The sequence below is a fragment of the Pollachius pollachius genome, assembly GCF_949987615.1.
Source record: "Pollachius pollachius genome assembly, chromosome: 4".
In the NCBI taxonomy this organism is placed as follows: Eukaryota; Metazoa; Chordata; class Actinopteri; order Gadiformes; family Gadidae; genus Pollachius; species Pollachius pollachius.
Window position 1 is genome coordinate 23,012,628 of NC_136937.1, and position 15,325 is coordinate 23,027,952.

The 15,325-nt window shown below is 43.9% G+C and overlaps 2 protein-coding genes across 3 annotated transcripts; one reads left to right on the top strand and one right to left on the bottom strand.

Annotated features, from left to right (window-relative positions):
- Positions 1-766: 766 nt before the first annotated feature.
- On the bottom strand, positions 767-10,288 carry LOC307074706 (motile sperm domain-containing protein 2-like). Of its 2 annotated transcripts, XM_079734981.1 has the most exons (16): positions 10,199-10,288; positions 8,753-8,865; positions 8,584-8,638; positions 7,868-8,023; positions 6,968-7,054; positions 6,221-6,375; positions 5,181-5,241; positions 5,024-5,062; positions 4,317-4,441; positions 3,815-3,946; positions 2,690-2,817; positions 2,505-2,598; positions 2,253-2,349; positions 1,805-1,934; positions 1,506-1,614; positions 767-1,163 (listed from the first exon to the last, which is right to left on the bottom strand). In XM_079734981.1, the coding sequence occupies exons 2-16, from the start codon at positions 8,786-8,788 to the stop codon at positions 1,011-1,013; spliced, it is 1,557 nt and encodes a 518-aa protein (XP_079591107.1). In that variant the 5' UTR covers positions 8,789-8,865; positions 10,199-10,288; the 3' UTR covers positions 767-1,010. The 2 variants fall into 2 exon arrangements, with proteins under 2 accessions (XP_079591107.1, XP_079591108.1); XM_079734982.1 differs by lacking the exon at positions 10,199-10,288 and having other exon boundaries at positions 2,690-2,766; positions 8,753-8,930.
- gemin8 (gem (nuclear organelle) associated protein 8) lies at positions 10,025-14,488 on the top strand. Its single transcript, XM_079734984.1, has 4 exons — positions 10,025-10,121; positions 10,367-10,454; positions 11,976-12,390; positions 13,476-14,488. Exons 2-4 carry the CDS (start codon positions 10,452-10,454, stop codon positions 13,733-13,735), a joined length of 678 nt encoding a protein of 225 aa, XP_079591110.1. The 5' UTR covers positions 10,025-10,121; positions 10,367-10,451; the 3' UTR covers positions 13,736-14,488.
- Positions 14,489-15,325: the final 837 nt, after the last annotated feature.

The following is a 15,325-nucleotide window of genomic DNA, read 5'->3' on the forward strand; positions in this document are numbered from 1 at the left end:
GCTGTGAACGTTAGAATGCTTTTCAGTAGTTTTATTTGGCACCAAAACATTATTTTAAAAGCTGTTGGGTTTGAAATTAACCATTTCTTGTAAAAAAATTTGATTAGACATATATTTGAGGGGCACTTAAGGTCAACTTGTACCCAAGCGACAAGACTTTTGTCAGGGACTGTATATCCAGCATATCTCGAGGTCGACACCCCTGCTTGTGATGTCACTAAAGCGCAGGGCACACAAGTTATTTTATTGGAGGGAAAAAAAATGGTGCCGACAACCACAATAGAGTCCTTCATTTGCTTGACTTCAGATAATTGTGTATTTTATTATTCTATCACTTATTCTAGTGTGGTGTGTTCTCCAGGCTGACTTTTACCAAATCGTTCCCAATAGTCCAAGGCTCCAAGTTTGATTCTGTTGGATAAATCTCTAGCACCACCAACAGGTCAGAACTGCTAAATAGAGTTGTACAAGTACAATCTGTCTCTACATATCATGTGCCATTAGGAACATTTACTTCTACCAGCTCCACCAAGGCCATCTGATCAAGCTTGCATTGAGAGAATCTTGTGGCCCTTCCTTCTTTCAAGCTATCGCTGTTGTAAAAAGGGATTACTGCTAGGGAAACATATCAGCCAAACCATTGAATGCAGTATTTGAGCTTCAAAATGCTCATCCTGAGATAAACCAAGGTTGTACTTTTGTACTCCGCACTCAATTTTGAACGACACTGATGACATTTTGTTCATGCAATCCAAACCATAGGATATATTTTATAATTTAAATTTTTATTTCCAGCTTTGCAATTAGCAGACATTTCACAAAAAATGATATATCCAGAGGTGGATGATAAATAATGCCGAAATGGATACAACTTTCGGTCAACAAACAAACAACAAACAGCTTGTTCCTCCCGCGCACATACACCCCTTCTCCTAGAAGTCTGTCAACCATACCCGACTTAGGGGTCTTCATCAGTGCTCTGGATCCAGCCGAAGAAGCCTGGGGCCCCGTTAAAATAGCCCCAGCCCAGTGTGTTGAGTGTAGAGACAACAGGATAATATGGCAGTCAGTAGGGTGACCATGACAATCAGAACATTCTCTGTCCAGAGGCAGTGATCCAGCTTCTGTTCCAGGCGCCTCGATCCAGCCAGAAGTTTCAGCAGCTACAAACAGCATTGAGAAGGGCTTTTTAAGTCAAACTACTGCAGTTTTAGCTACATTAGGTCAACCTTAATCACAGCTCGCGTCTCAAAGGGACTCACAGGCCAGAGGGAAGAACCCTTGAGAAGGAACACAGAACAGAGGTTCCTCCTTTAAGGGGCATATGGCGTTAAGGTGCCACAGGCGCTTATGTTGCATGAAAGAAGACTAAAGGTCTTTTGTTTAGCAAGACAGTTTCACAAGATAGTTTTTAGAGGCAGAAGGTAAAAGGTAGAAGTATTATAATACACAACATGGTTCTTAACCATGCAGTGCCTCTTAAACCAATCTGGAGGGGCCGTTACCATAGTGTGCGTGTCCTGTTGGCCGCCAGCGCCGTTAGTGAGGTCTGCGTGGGGGTTGGTGGTCTGGATGTGGGCAGGTTTAACACCTTGAAGAACTTTACACTGTAGCCTGGGGAAAGGGAAACACAAAAAGGCCAATCAAAATCTGTGCAAAGATCGAAAAAAATACAGAAACTTGACAATTAAAAAAAGGTTAAAACTCTTTCCGAATACTCAATACCAATAATATAATTATTCATAAAATAAAGAAAACACTGCAAATGTTCCTCCTCCTCGTCCTCAGGGGAAGCCGCCGTCACCTGTGCTCCATCACTTTAGTTTTGGGGATGTCCTTCCAGAACTGGGCCAGATCTTGGTTGTCCCCGGCAACGGCCTTCTCCATCTCAGTGGCCATGACTAGGAAGCGGTCCTGAGGAGAGGCCTGGGAGCCTGAAACAGCCAATCACAGTGAGGGGAAATCTCACTGTGATTGGCTGATTTTTTTTTGTGTTCTTACACTCAATCTACTACATATCTATCCATCAAACTCTAACATGTAAGCATGTAGCATTAAATGTATAGTCACACATGATTTAAAGTATTGCTCCTTAACTTGTATGCAAGGGTGTATGGGCTTTATTCACCTAGCAACCATCTTGGTTCTGAACGCTAGCTTGGTGGGGAACTGAACGCAGAATTCTTCATTAAATTCCACAACTCCGCTAGCGGTCAGAACCAAGATGACCGATAGAGGGCGAAGAGATCTACCTCCATGCAGTGAGACCATGATCTCCACGCTGGACCCCGGATCCAGGACACCACTGCTGGGCTTCACCCTGTAGTTGTCTGGGGCCGTGGTACGAACCTTGACACAACATATCCAGGTGCACAGTAAGAGTTATGGCAAAGGGATAGACTTACAGAGTAAGGTACGTCAAGTGTTTAGCATGTAGCATTGTTTATTGCCGTTACACATAATGCAATAAAGAGTCTTTGTCTTATTGTTAAGGCGAGACTCACCTTATAGGCCACCAGGTTTTTGGGGATGTTCTCAAGAAGGATGACACATCGTCGGTCACCCTCTGACTGGCCGAAGCACAGCTCCCGCCCTGGGCTGAGAAAGAGAAGGAGAGGCACAACTGTGATCGTCCAAACCGGTCGCACAACAAGGTCAGCGGTCATCGCTAGGAAGAAGCCAACGCTACCTGAGGCGGAGCAGGGAGCCTGTGAAGGTGGTGGTGGGTCGTCTGGTGACCCTGGCCCTGGAGTCACCGTCCCCCTCCTCCACACATGGCGGGTAGGGACACACAGACACACACTCATGCCTACACAGCTACAGCGGGGGATGGGAACGTACGCGCACAGGTATGTGGAATACTTTGTGCTCAATTGGTCTTCAACTTGCATACAAAACTTGGATATTTATGAAAACGTACATTTGAAATACATCTCTGGCACTTGATTTACACGCTTATTGTATACTTCAAAATAGGACTTCATGTAGCGACTTTCCTTAAAAAAGTCTTTGTCTTCAAGACTCACTCGTTCAGAGTCACCTCGACTCTGCATAGCCACCCCCTCCCACCCCCCCTACTTATTGTATGATGTACGTCCTGGCACTTAATGTATGCACTTATTGTATGTCGTACAATGTCGTATTAAAATATAGTACTTGGTTGTTTAGCCTCTTATCCTAGCTATCTTTGTTGTCTATGTGGAATGGGTTAACCTAGCAATTGTAAGTGCTTGGCACTTATAATTGTTGGTTCTATGAACATCCTTACTGTACCGACAGCGAAAAAGTGTTGTTTTTTCTTCTTCTGAGAAATGTACTTATTGTTAAATTGTCGATTTAGATATAAGAGTCCCTGAATATAAGTGAATTCCCTGAATATAAATGAAATACAAGACAAAATGCAGACCCCAGACTATTTCATATTCATAAAGCATATAATAATGCATAGGATTCATAATAGTGTTTTTAAAGTTTTTAAAAAACGTGTTGTCATAGTTGTGTTGTCATAGCGATCAAGCTATTATAGATCCCTGTTTTGCAACAAGAAAGCTTTGTCTCCAGTGCTTTAACCCAGAGGGGGATGTAGCTCAGTGGTAGAGCGCATGCTTTGCATGTATGAGGCCCTGGGTTCAATCCCGGCATCTCCATGTGTCTTTTTCACCCCACATTAATAACCCCTTTAGGCAAGATTCTACTTAAAATTCATGCTGTTAACACAATGTTTACTAGATTTGTCAGATTTCCTGACAATATAAAATATTATACATAGTACAGTGCAGTACGCTGCGGTTTGTTCCATTCTGTTTCCACAGACCTTTCTGAGCCGTGGCTCCGGGTCGTCCGTCTCCTTGACCTCCGCGTCACCCACCTCCCCCTGGCCCGACTCGGACAGCGGCGGCTGGAAGTCGTCCTCTGGCAGAGGAGGGTAACTGTACTCGAAGACATCCTGCAACACAGCCAAAGACACGGGAACGTTATTCCAAACAATCTCACCGCTACAAAACATCCCATTACATTTGCATTTACTATCAGGGCATTTAGCAGACGTTTCAATCCAAAGCGACTAACAATAAGAACATTGGTCAAAAGAAAGAGAAACAATATATCACTGTCAGTACAGTAAGGCTGTTCATTAAAACAAGTGCTAAGAGTTTAAACTTGCTTCCTCATTAGCCAGTAAGCACTCTAAACATCGTTGTGGAGGACTTGTTCACATAAAGAGATTGTTCTGAGGGTTGAATGAATTATGAATTGTGAATGACCCGTCCCCCAGTAGCCCAGACCCCGTGTCGTCATGGCAGGGGGGGGGGGCGTACCATCCCACCCATGTGCAGGGGGAGCTGCTCCAGCTCGATGTAGGTCTGTACGTCGTGCCGCGTCACAAACTTCAGCTTGTCGATGGCGTCCGGCCCCAGCCAGGACTTCACAATCTTCCACGCCGCTGAGGGGACACACACACACACTTTAATTCTAGGTCAACAAACAACTTTTTCAGTACATCAGGGATATACTAATAAAGCATATAAACAAAAAACAGGGTGTGTTCTCATAGTTCTTCAGCAATGAAAGGGATAGAGCTATTGGAGGGTAGACCTGTTTTGCAAGAAACGCCCTTTGAGTCAACCGCCTGTCTAGAGAGGGGGATGTAGCTCAGTGGTAGAGCGCATGCTTTGCATGTATGAGGCCCCGGGTTCAATCCCCGGCATCTCCATGTGTCTTTTTCACCCCACATTAATAACCCCTTTAGGCAAGTTTCTTCTTAAAATTCATGCTGTTTACACAATGTTTACTACATTTCCTTACAATATAAAATATTATACATAAAAATATATATATATAAAAAACAATTTAAACCGTTACACATTGCTTTTTTTTTTTTTACTCATGGGGCATTATTGCATCAAGCTGTTTTATAAATGCATGAAATTCACTACCAAGGAACCCACCCCCCCATTAAACACACCCAACTGTCAAGGAACGCTGCCGCTCGGTGTGCGGCGTTCAGAGTCGCCACCACACTCACCGTTCATAATCCATGGCAGCTCAAATATGAGGATTTTAGCTGGGAACAAAACCAAAAAATATAGATAAGTACAAAACAGCTGGGTAGTATTAATTCAAAAGGTAAACAGATGATTCTGGAGCTGTGTGAATGTTGTCTCATGAGGATCAACACCTACCCAGCAGTCTGGGGTAATACACTTGAAAGCAGGTGATGAGGAACCTCAGGAACTCCATGTCCTGGGAGGGAAACAGGTGTTTGGAGAAAGCTCAACATTAAACACAACAGAAGTGGGATATACCAAGCGCCAGGAAACTCTTAGCCATGACATTACTCAAATGGCACTTTCTACCAAACATATATAACAATCACTGACAAGTTTCTTACATCAAGTGGATTTCCATATACAGTGATGTGATAAAGTTAAACAAAATAGAGAAATACCTGGCCAAACTAACCAAGTCAAACTAAGATCTAGTAAAAGCTTTTACTTAAATTCCAGGTTTCACAGTGACTTTGCTCAAGGCTTAAATAAACAAAGTCCAAACGCATGCGGTCGGCACCTTAAAGGGAAGTGAGTGGACACAGAGAGGAGTGTGTCCTGTTAAAACAAACATCAGGCAGACTACTACTCGCGTATCGGAAGGGTGATGCCTTCCTTAGAAACCCCTATGATTCAAGCAACACTTGAATCATATTACTCTTTCACGCTTATTAAAAATATTTGAAGCAACTAAAGATAAAATCCCAAAAGTGTCACGATAATAGTCCCTGGCTGCGGCTTACACCTTTACATTACATTTAAGGCATTTAGCAGATGCTTCTATCCAAAGCGACTTACAATTTACATTTTTCAGAAGAAGGTGAAACAATATATCGCTGTCGGTACAGAAAGGATGTTCATAGAACCAAGTGCCAAGGACTAACAATCACAAGGTTAACCCATTCCCTGTAGACAACAAAGATAGCTAGGATAAGACGGCCTTTATGGGTCGTAGGTATATGCTAAACATGTATTTCCTCATTTATTTAATGCTCCTCTAAAACTTTTCCCAACTTTTTGGATTTTGTGCAAATGTACCCAAGTGTGTTGGCAGTTTGAGTTTCCCCATACTACGCGGGGTTGATTCGTCCGCTCCTCTTTTAAAACCATGCAACAGGTGGTGGGCCGGGGTGCCTCATCCAAATAAAACAGGAGGTCACAGAAGGGAGTCTCACCACGTTGCCCAGGCCGGACTCGGACATGTCGAACACGGTGGTGAGCAGGGCGCCCGGCTCGTGCCTGACGAAGCGCTCCAGCCAGAAGGCCAGGTACCTCTTCTTCTCCTGCAGCGTACGGCTGTCCTTTGCCTGGAGCTTCAAGCGGAACCAGACTGACGCCACAAACAACAGATTAGTCCTGGCCCTGACAGAGGTTCTCGACATAAATCCATGGAGTCAAAGCACCAACAGGGACAGGGGTTCTTATCAGCGTGCAGTGCCGCAGTGTGCAGGGTTATGGGTTGTATTCCCTGGTTTACTTAATGTACTCGCATCCCAAAAGGGAAAGAGTTTCCCTGTGTATCATACTGTCAATGTCTTCCCCCAGGGAATCCACTACCCCCAGACCAAACTCCAGGCCATACAAAAACTGATTATTTAAATACTTATTTCTCTACATTTCCCAGCATTTTTGCACTAGAATCAATCCTGGCTCGTACCACTACCGCTTCTGGTACTTAATTTTACTTATCTTGTATTGTTGCTGATGTTGAGGGTTAGGCATGTGTGTGGCTGTTGTGGGACCAAGCCTAATAATTTCCTCTTGTGTACTTAGTAAAAGTAATAATTCTGATTCTCTTAGTAATTCTGATTCTGATTCAGCATTGTAGGGTTCTTAGGCCCTTTTATATTAGCAGAAGACAAGAGTGTCGCAGGCTCCTAGATACATGGGGAGAGAGAAATTTGTTATTTCAAAAAACCCACACAGCTTGTTGCCGTCTTTGTCGTAGCCTCGGAAATAGTGCATCCCGGCCTCCAGGAAGGACTTCTGGAGATTGTCCTCTGTGATGTCTGGCGAGGGGAGGACACACAGAAACATGGGTATGCAAAACAAAACACATACCACACCAATGTTGACTGCTGGAAACCATGAAAGCCGTCAGGGCCAAGAGGGCACAAGTTCCTGGTCACTTAAAGTACTTAGTTATAGTACTTAGTTGTGTAGCATCTTGTCCTAGCTATCTGTGTTGTTTACAGGGAATGGGTTAACATAGCGATTGTTAGTGCTTGGCGCTTGGTTCTATGAACATCCTTACTGTACCAATTAATTAATTTTTAAATAATTTTATTGTATGACAATGTTTTTATGTGAAGCACTTTGAGTCTGCCTTGTGTATGAAAAGTGCTATATAAATAAAGCTGCCTTGCCTACCAACAGCAATATATTGTTTCACCCTCTTCTGACCAATGTAATTATTGTAAGATGCTTTGGATAAAAGTCAGCTAAATGCCCTCAATGTTAATGTAAATGCAAGTTCCATGGGCCCCTGAGGGTTAGACAGAAGGAGGCTGACGCATCAGTCACATGGACTCTGCCCATTGTGTCTTCAACAGTAGACCCTCTATAATACTTTACAGCCAGTCCCATTGTCAACCTCTCAGTGTCAACATTTTGTTGACGTCGCTCATATATTAGAAGTATGCACTATAACATCGTTTACTGTTCTGACTAAGACAGCGCAGGGTAGCATATAGCTTAATGATCAGGGTAATTTCATCGGCTGTTAACCAAATACCCTGATGCAGTAAAAAGCTTTTGATTACTCTAAAGATTAAATCTCTGTCTGTCTGTCTGTGTGTGTGTTTGTGTTATGGCTACAGCACCATTGACGCTGAAATCATTTCTCCATTGCAGGCTTTCGTCAATCATTTTCACGGTGTCTGCCACAACGTGACGCTTGGCCTCCAGGTAGCTCGCCACAAAGCCATCATCCTCCCAGAGCCGCTGCACGTCCACGGGCTGGTACCGGCCCAAATACTCTGGAGTGCACAAAAAGTTACATGCGTTACACACAAATACACATATACATACATACATACATACATACATACATACATACATACATACATACATGCATACATACATACATGCATAAATACATACACAAAATCTCATCCGTCATGGCTCAGGCGGTCATCATTGTAAGCCAAACATGTGTATTTTTATTTTATTTATTTAACCTTTATTTATTCAGGGAAGGCCATTGAGAGCAGGCTCGCTTTTTCAATGACGCCCGGATTACAACACACAAATAAAAACATAAGTGCAAAATGACAATAGATATAAACAGTCGGTCAAACCAGAACAACATTTCAATACATATAAATAATACAATGGGACAATTGGGAAAGCTATTTAAAACCCAAGCAATGTTTATTTGATGAGACTTCGATCATCCCCTTGAACGTCTCAATTGAGACATTCTGAACTCGTTCTGGGAGCCAGAAAATACACTAAAGAGATTCAAATAGGCTACAAATTGTTTAATTATATTGTTAACTTCCGACATTTGCATAAACATAAATTAAACATGCCTTACCTGGATCGTACGAGCGAACCCTCTCTCGCGTTTCTTCAATCTTGTTTTGCAGGGACTGTACAAAACAAACAACCACAACAACTACAACAGACAAGCAGCGCTCATATTAAAACAGACAACAACCAATGCGGGTACACAGCTCTCATGACCCAGACCGTGGCGTGCGTACCTCTGGGGTCTCGGACGGGTTCAGCTCGAAGGCCATGCTGGAGGGTTAGGTCTCAATGGATGATATGATCCTATAGTGGTCGACGCGTCTCCCGGAGGTGCTTTGGCTCTGCGCTGCGGAGCCAAAGCACCAGGATGACATCAATCAATCCGTCAATCAATCAATCAGTCACATTCCGTGTTTGGTGATATGTTAAGAAATGCGCGAGATGAGGAAACGTCTCGAGGTATTCATTTTCGATTAGGATTTTGTTACAGGTGCACCTGGGGGTCAGATGACGGCAGCAGCCAGGTGATGTGTCACGTGAGGGTTATCGCCTGTATTGTTTTTCATACGCGGACATGTGCATCAGAAATCCGAAAGGTTGTTTGCTGAGTAGAAGTAGTAGACCGCCCGAGTACAGGTATAGCACATGGATCTTAACTGAGATAGAGACAGTTTTGACTGAAATGTGCCTCATGTCAATTGTCGCAAGCATTGGTGGTTCAGTGGTAGAATTCTCGCCTGCCACGCGGGAGGCCCGGGTTCAATTCCCGGCCAATGCAGCGAATCTTTATTTTCTTTACTATTATACTTTGACTTGTTTATTAGGATAAATGCCAAATAAACAAGTGCCTAACAAAGTACATTATTTAGAATGCTTTTTTCCGTTTGAATAACACAAGTGTTCCCTGTGTGTCGTTGTATTCATTGTAATAGAGGTCTCAGATCCTCTCTGGGGTCATTTCTAGTTCTGGACCATCACTAAATGGACATATTGGTTTAAAAGTGGCGTTGATTAAACCTTGGGTATATAATGAATCTGGCGCCCGTCGTCCGTAAAGCAGCACACCCATAATAACATATAATGCTTAAATTTAAACCCACAATGCTATTTATAATGGCCGCTTACCACGGCCTTTTAATGGTCACCACTTTCTCCCTTCCGACGGTGAGAAATACATTATACGAGTCTTCGACTCCGTTGTATTTCGCTTCCAAGTCGGTGGTGGCGGCGCGACGCCCCGCCCCTCTGACATGACACCCCGCCCCTATTACGCCACGTCACATGACCTTAACCACGTGTCTGAAAAACGCCTTCTCTTCTATTATATTTCGATGGATTTATTTGCATGGAAGAGGTAAAACGAAATTGATATAATCGAAAGATTATTCAAATATTTTTTTAATAATAATAGTTAGCTAATTTAAATATTTGAAATAAAAAATACAATGACAATCTACAAATGCCCATCCGGGGTCTGTATGTATTCTCCGTTCGTCCTGTAGAGGGCGCTGTTGTGGTACCCAGTGACCCAACCTAGTGTGTGTTTTCTTGTAAGGCTGCTGGGGAGACTATTTTAACAATCAACCAGCAACGAGTCACAAGGTAAACACCCCACCATGACCAGTTAACGCTGCATATCTTATATACTGCCAATAAATGATAAATATAAGTGTTTTGACCTGTGGTTGACGCACGCCATTTGTGCGTGCGTCCATCTTGGTTTTCAGTTGTTGACGTCCATCGTCTTTTCTCTCCTGTACTACCGGCTGTCCGGTTATTCAAGTTGACGTTTATCCCATTGAGTAACGCTCTAATGATGTCCCTATCCCATGTTTTATATTTATCAGGGACTAGTCTGCCTACGCTGACTTGATCTGCGGTCCACTCCCTGCTACACAAGTGATCCTCCATCCTGCTGCACAAGTGATCCTCATGGTAAGTTGACTTGTAAGTTGTAATCAAGTGATCCTCATAGTAAGTTGATTTGTAAGTTGTAATCAAGTGATCCTCATGGTAAGTTGACTTGTAATCAAGGGATCCTCATGGTAAATTGACGGTGTTCTTCCATTCTATGCTCCCTAAGTTGTCAGATGTTCCAACCGTAGTCTGAGTCCTGCTACCCATCTGTGCGTTCACACCAAAAGCGACATTTGTCGCCCGTTCGCGTTGTCGCCGAAGTTTTGTCGCGTTACAAATCATAATCTGTCGCTGTGGAAGTTTTGTCGAGGAATTTGTCGCGCCACAGCGTTTGGCCGCCAACGGTGCTTCATGCAAATTCATTCTCAACCACGGCCGAGATAACCACCATTGCATGTATTTACCTTTTGTGGAAGAGGGAGAGACGTCGGAGGACCCGACGCAGTCTATTCATAATATTGTAATGACCACGGAAGAGGCAGTGAATGAAGTATTGATTAGACAGAGATTTATTAGATAGGCCTACCTAATAAACCGTTGGAACGCACAAGAGCGGAAACCATAGCAACGCCGGTAAACAAACCCCGAGAAGCCCAATCCCTATGAGAGCTCCCCGCGCTAGGGCCATCCGGAGGCACACAGAGCTTTTGGCCGTGATATTATATATACAATTATATTATATTATATTATATACTATTATATATAGAGCTCCGGGAGTCGCAAACGGCAACAATCAATTTATCCTCCATGCTGCGGTTCACCCCGGACTGCACTGCACTGAGTTGGCCGGTTGAACGCTGATTGGCTTTTACGTTACACATGTCACTCAGTGGCCACGCTGTCGAACGCTGATTGGCTGTCATCACGCGAATTTCGCGTCAAAGTTGAAATATTTAAACTCGAGCGAATTTGTCGCGCCACAAATCCGCGTGAACGGGCGAAAGGGCGAAACAAATCAAAACTTGTCACCGGTTTTCTCTAGCGAATAATTCGCCCGATACGCGTCTCTACGTTCAGTTTGTATGGGATCTTGTCGACCCGTCGCGTTTGGTGTTAACGCACAGTATCAACACACGCTCCCTTATGTGTTTGGTTTTGTTCTGCAGACCAATTGCCTCTTATCAAACGATGCTCCCACGTTATTTTACACCACTGCTCACCCCATGTAAACTGGAAGAATATGCGTAGAATATTTTGATATTATATTATAACATCTTTATTGGAGATTTCAGGGTTACAGTTTGTGCAATGAATGTGATGTATGTATATAATTTAAAAAAGCATCAATAATCAATTAAACTAAATAAATAACTTAAGCAAGAAAAGTGTAGCACAGTATTGTTAAAACCTGCTGGATATATTTGGGAATTTTCAATATTGTCGTGATGCGCATGTGCAGAACCGATGAGTAGCACGATTTGATAGGTAGCATAGATTGGCAGAACAACGGCGCTTGTGATCACTGTGCCATCGTCCCTCTATTCCTGTATTTACTAAACCTATCGCGTATGTGTTGTGTACTTCTGTCCCTGCTTCCAGGCCACAGAGGAGACCGTCTGGGTGTCCAGCCCTTCGTACAGTCGCTACTGGCGGCACTACCAGCAGGCCATGGGCTGGTACCAGACACACCGACGCGCCTTTAGCAAGGCGCTGCTCGTGGCTCATGGCCCGGCGTGCTACGGTCAGCTGTACCCCGGTAAATCCTCCTCCAACCAACTCAACCACCTGTACACTGAACGGCACGGCGGGGCCAGGGACGGTGGCGGCCGGGGGAGGAGAGGGGAGAAGAGGTACAGGGAGTCGCCTGAGCCGCTCGGCTGTGAGGAGGAAGAGGAGGAGGCCAGCGACTTGGAGGAAGGAGAACCAGAGATTGAATGTGACGTGAGCAACATGGAGATCACGGAGGAGCTCCGGCAGTACTTCGCCCAGACGGAGAAGCACAGAGAAGAACTCAGTAAGTGACTCCTAACAGAAAATAAATGGAAACACCCCCAAGAAAGCCTCCAATACGTTAAGATTTTGATAGAAGGTGTGTGCCTCTGTGAACAGACAATATGATGGCCGGTGGTTGGGAGTAAATCACAATAGCTAATGGTGTTGTGAGAGAGTAAAGAATAGACTAGTACTGCACTAGCATTCCAACGATCATACAACTACTAGTATTCCTAAATACTAAATTCCTAAATTTCTCTGCTGAGATGAATAAAGTATATCTTATCTTATCTTATCTTATGATGCTCCACCCTTTTCACATTAAACATAAAGTACACAATCCCACATAGGCTTACAACCGGCACCACCTCAAACGTGGAAATCAAGTCAAACAGCCATCCATACTTCTCAGAGTGTAAAAGCTGCTTGAACAATTGACTACTGTAACGCTCCATCAGCATCGGGGGAATGCATTCTCGAAGTGGGTTTGATTCACTTCTTTAGATATATCATGTTGTTAAAGTGTGTTGGTAGATAGACAGACAGATGGGCCGTCCAATTATTTCCTTCGTGCCGAAGGAACAGATTGTGCACCTTTTTTTCCATTGATAATCGAGTATAGAGCTTGCCCAATGTTGCCCGGAGCAATGTAACAGCCCAAATGGCCTCCATGCTACTGGCTAATGTTGCACAAAATAGCACCAAACCTCTGCAGTAGCATGATTAGGGTCCCTACACATAAAACTAAGCATCAACCACTTAGTTAGCGTACCGGGAGTTTATTAAAAAAGACTTTTCCAAGTCTGTGCCTTACCAGTAGGTCCATTTTTCAAGGAAGTCTTCCTTTACTTTAACTAAACAATGTACCATTAGAACACAGTAGTGACACATTTACAATGTCTAGACTGTATTTCAGATTAATTGAATGTTATCTTCATTGAAAACTGTGCTTTTTCTTAAAAAAAAAGACATTTCTAAGTTACCCCAAACTTTTGAACGGTAGTGTATACGTCAGATTATCTGAATTATTGAATATGATCAAAAAAGGCCTCTGAAACAAATGGCCATCCGTTGCTTTAAGAGCCGCTGTTCCCTCTGTCCCTCCAGAGAAGCAGCAGGAGCTGGAGGACGAGGAGCACGCCTGCTACGTGCCCGCCGACCAGGACCTCCACCGGGGGGCGCGGCTGGGCACGGCCGCCGCGCCCAACGAGCGGCCAGGGGCACGGCGCAGGGCGGAGATGAAGAAGCTGTACGGCGTGGACGCGGCAAAGATCCAGGCCATGGAGGCAGGGCTGCAGCTCAACTTCGACCGCAACTGCGACCGCAAGCTGCCCAAGTACTGGCCCGTCATCCCCCTGCGCCTCTGACCGCTGACCCCGGATTGTTGAGGCTGGGGGGTTCTGAGGGCGGGATGGAGGGACCCGCTGTTTGCTCTTAGTCGGTAGTGAAAGTTTGGATTCCTTAAGATTCTTGAAGATGTGGATGGAGTTCAGGGCTGTGGGGCCTGCGTGGTCAGCGAGCCACCATGATGGATCTCAGCGCCTGATGGGACCTGATGGCGGAACCCAGACGACCTTAAGAACCAAGATGTCCTACTGCACTCACTGGCTGTCAGTCAGGGGATTTGTTTGATCGTTGGTTGAACGCCCTTTAGGAATTTTAAGGATCCGTCCCTTGGGCAGCGACACCATTTCTGAATGATGCATACACAGTCAAGGAAACCTCTATGATTTCAGTTGTTATAAAATGCTTACGTTCCAGCAGGTGGCAGTGTTAGACTGTTGACCTGAAGTATTTTTTTGCGGGAATTCATTTCAACAGCCAGCATTGCGTTCCCATCAAGCGGAATTGGCCTAAAATGTAGGTCAATTTTAGAGTGGAGTTATTTTCCTGGCAACTTGAGTACTAGGGCAGAATCTGTGTGTGTGTGTGTGTGTGTGTGTGTGTGTGTTGCTCTCACTTTAAGGTGCTGTTTGATGCAGACATTGATTTTATTGGGGTTCCACGTTTCTGGACCCCGTTCTCATTTACTCCACATTTTGGAGGTTCACTTTTTATCGTTATGCCTTACTGTTCATTTAAAGGTTATTTTTTATGTTTTTGTAATAAAGATTTTTGCATTTGGATCAAGCTTGCTTGGGCATAAGAATCAATTTTTGTTGTATGAAATACTACTTTTTTGAGGGGGTTTAAGACAAAAGTAAATGCCCATTCCAAGTTATAAGTAAAAAGGGTAAAGTGTGCGAACAAAATGTCAAGAGATTTTCATCTTATCAGCATTTACTTTATTTAATGAAGACATTACATTAAAACTGATTAATGCAGAATTGATTTTGTGCTCTAAGAAAATTGCACTTTTGTATGCAACAGATTGTAAATTTTTCAAAAACAAAGAAGTTGTCACTTTCCATTTCAGTCCAATTATTCCAACTGACTATTGACCTAGCAGCCATCCTGAATGTGGAATTCCGCATCCAAGATGGCCGCAAGGTGAATAGGGCCCATTGCAGCCGATTGTTGATCTTCAAGCTGGTTTTCAAAGTTCAACATTGGGTTCACTCGGTCCACCTCCCTAATGAGAGGGAAAGCGAGAGAGAGAGAGATGATACTAATTGGATTGGAGAGGCGCATTCCCCTCTGGTAACCTAGCGAGGGTTGTGGTCCGGGATAGATTTCACAGATTATAGGTAGCCGGACAATTTTGAGTGGATTTGCGTCACATATGGACGGCCATGAGGAGCCCGAGTTACGTTTAAAATAAAATCGACAACCGATGATGCCAAAATTTAGATTTAGAATTCAACATTTAGCATTTTTAGTGTTTTACTGGCCTCATGCCACAGACACATAAACTCAACAAATTAGCCCAGAGCACTGTACCCCTCTGAAAGTAGTTCTGTTGTCTGTCCCCCTGTCTGTCAGCCTGTCCATCACATCAAGATCATATGCTTCCAGTA

Excerpts from the sequence above, each read along its gene's own strand:
- LOC307074706 (XM_079734981.1), bottom strand. The coding sequence starts at position 8,788 with ATGGCCTTCGAGCTGAACCCGTCCGAGACCCCAGAG. Across the intron at positions 7,055-7,867 it reads AAATGATTTCAGCGTCAATG|ACATCACAGAGGACAATCTC; the intron begins GTGCTGTAGCCA and ends TCCCCTCGCCAG. Across the intron at positions 5,063-5,180 it reads GTATTACCCCAGACTGCTGG|CTAAAATCCTCATATTTGAG; the intron begins GTAGGTGTTGAT and ends TTTTGTTCCCAG.
- gemin8 (XM_079734984.1), top strand. Across the intron at positions 12,391-13,475 it reads GAAGCACAGAGAAGAACTCA|AGAAGCAGCAGGAGCTGGAG; the intron begins GTAAGTGACTCC and ends CTGTCCCTCCAG.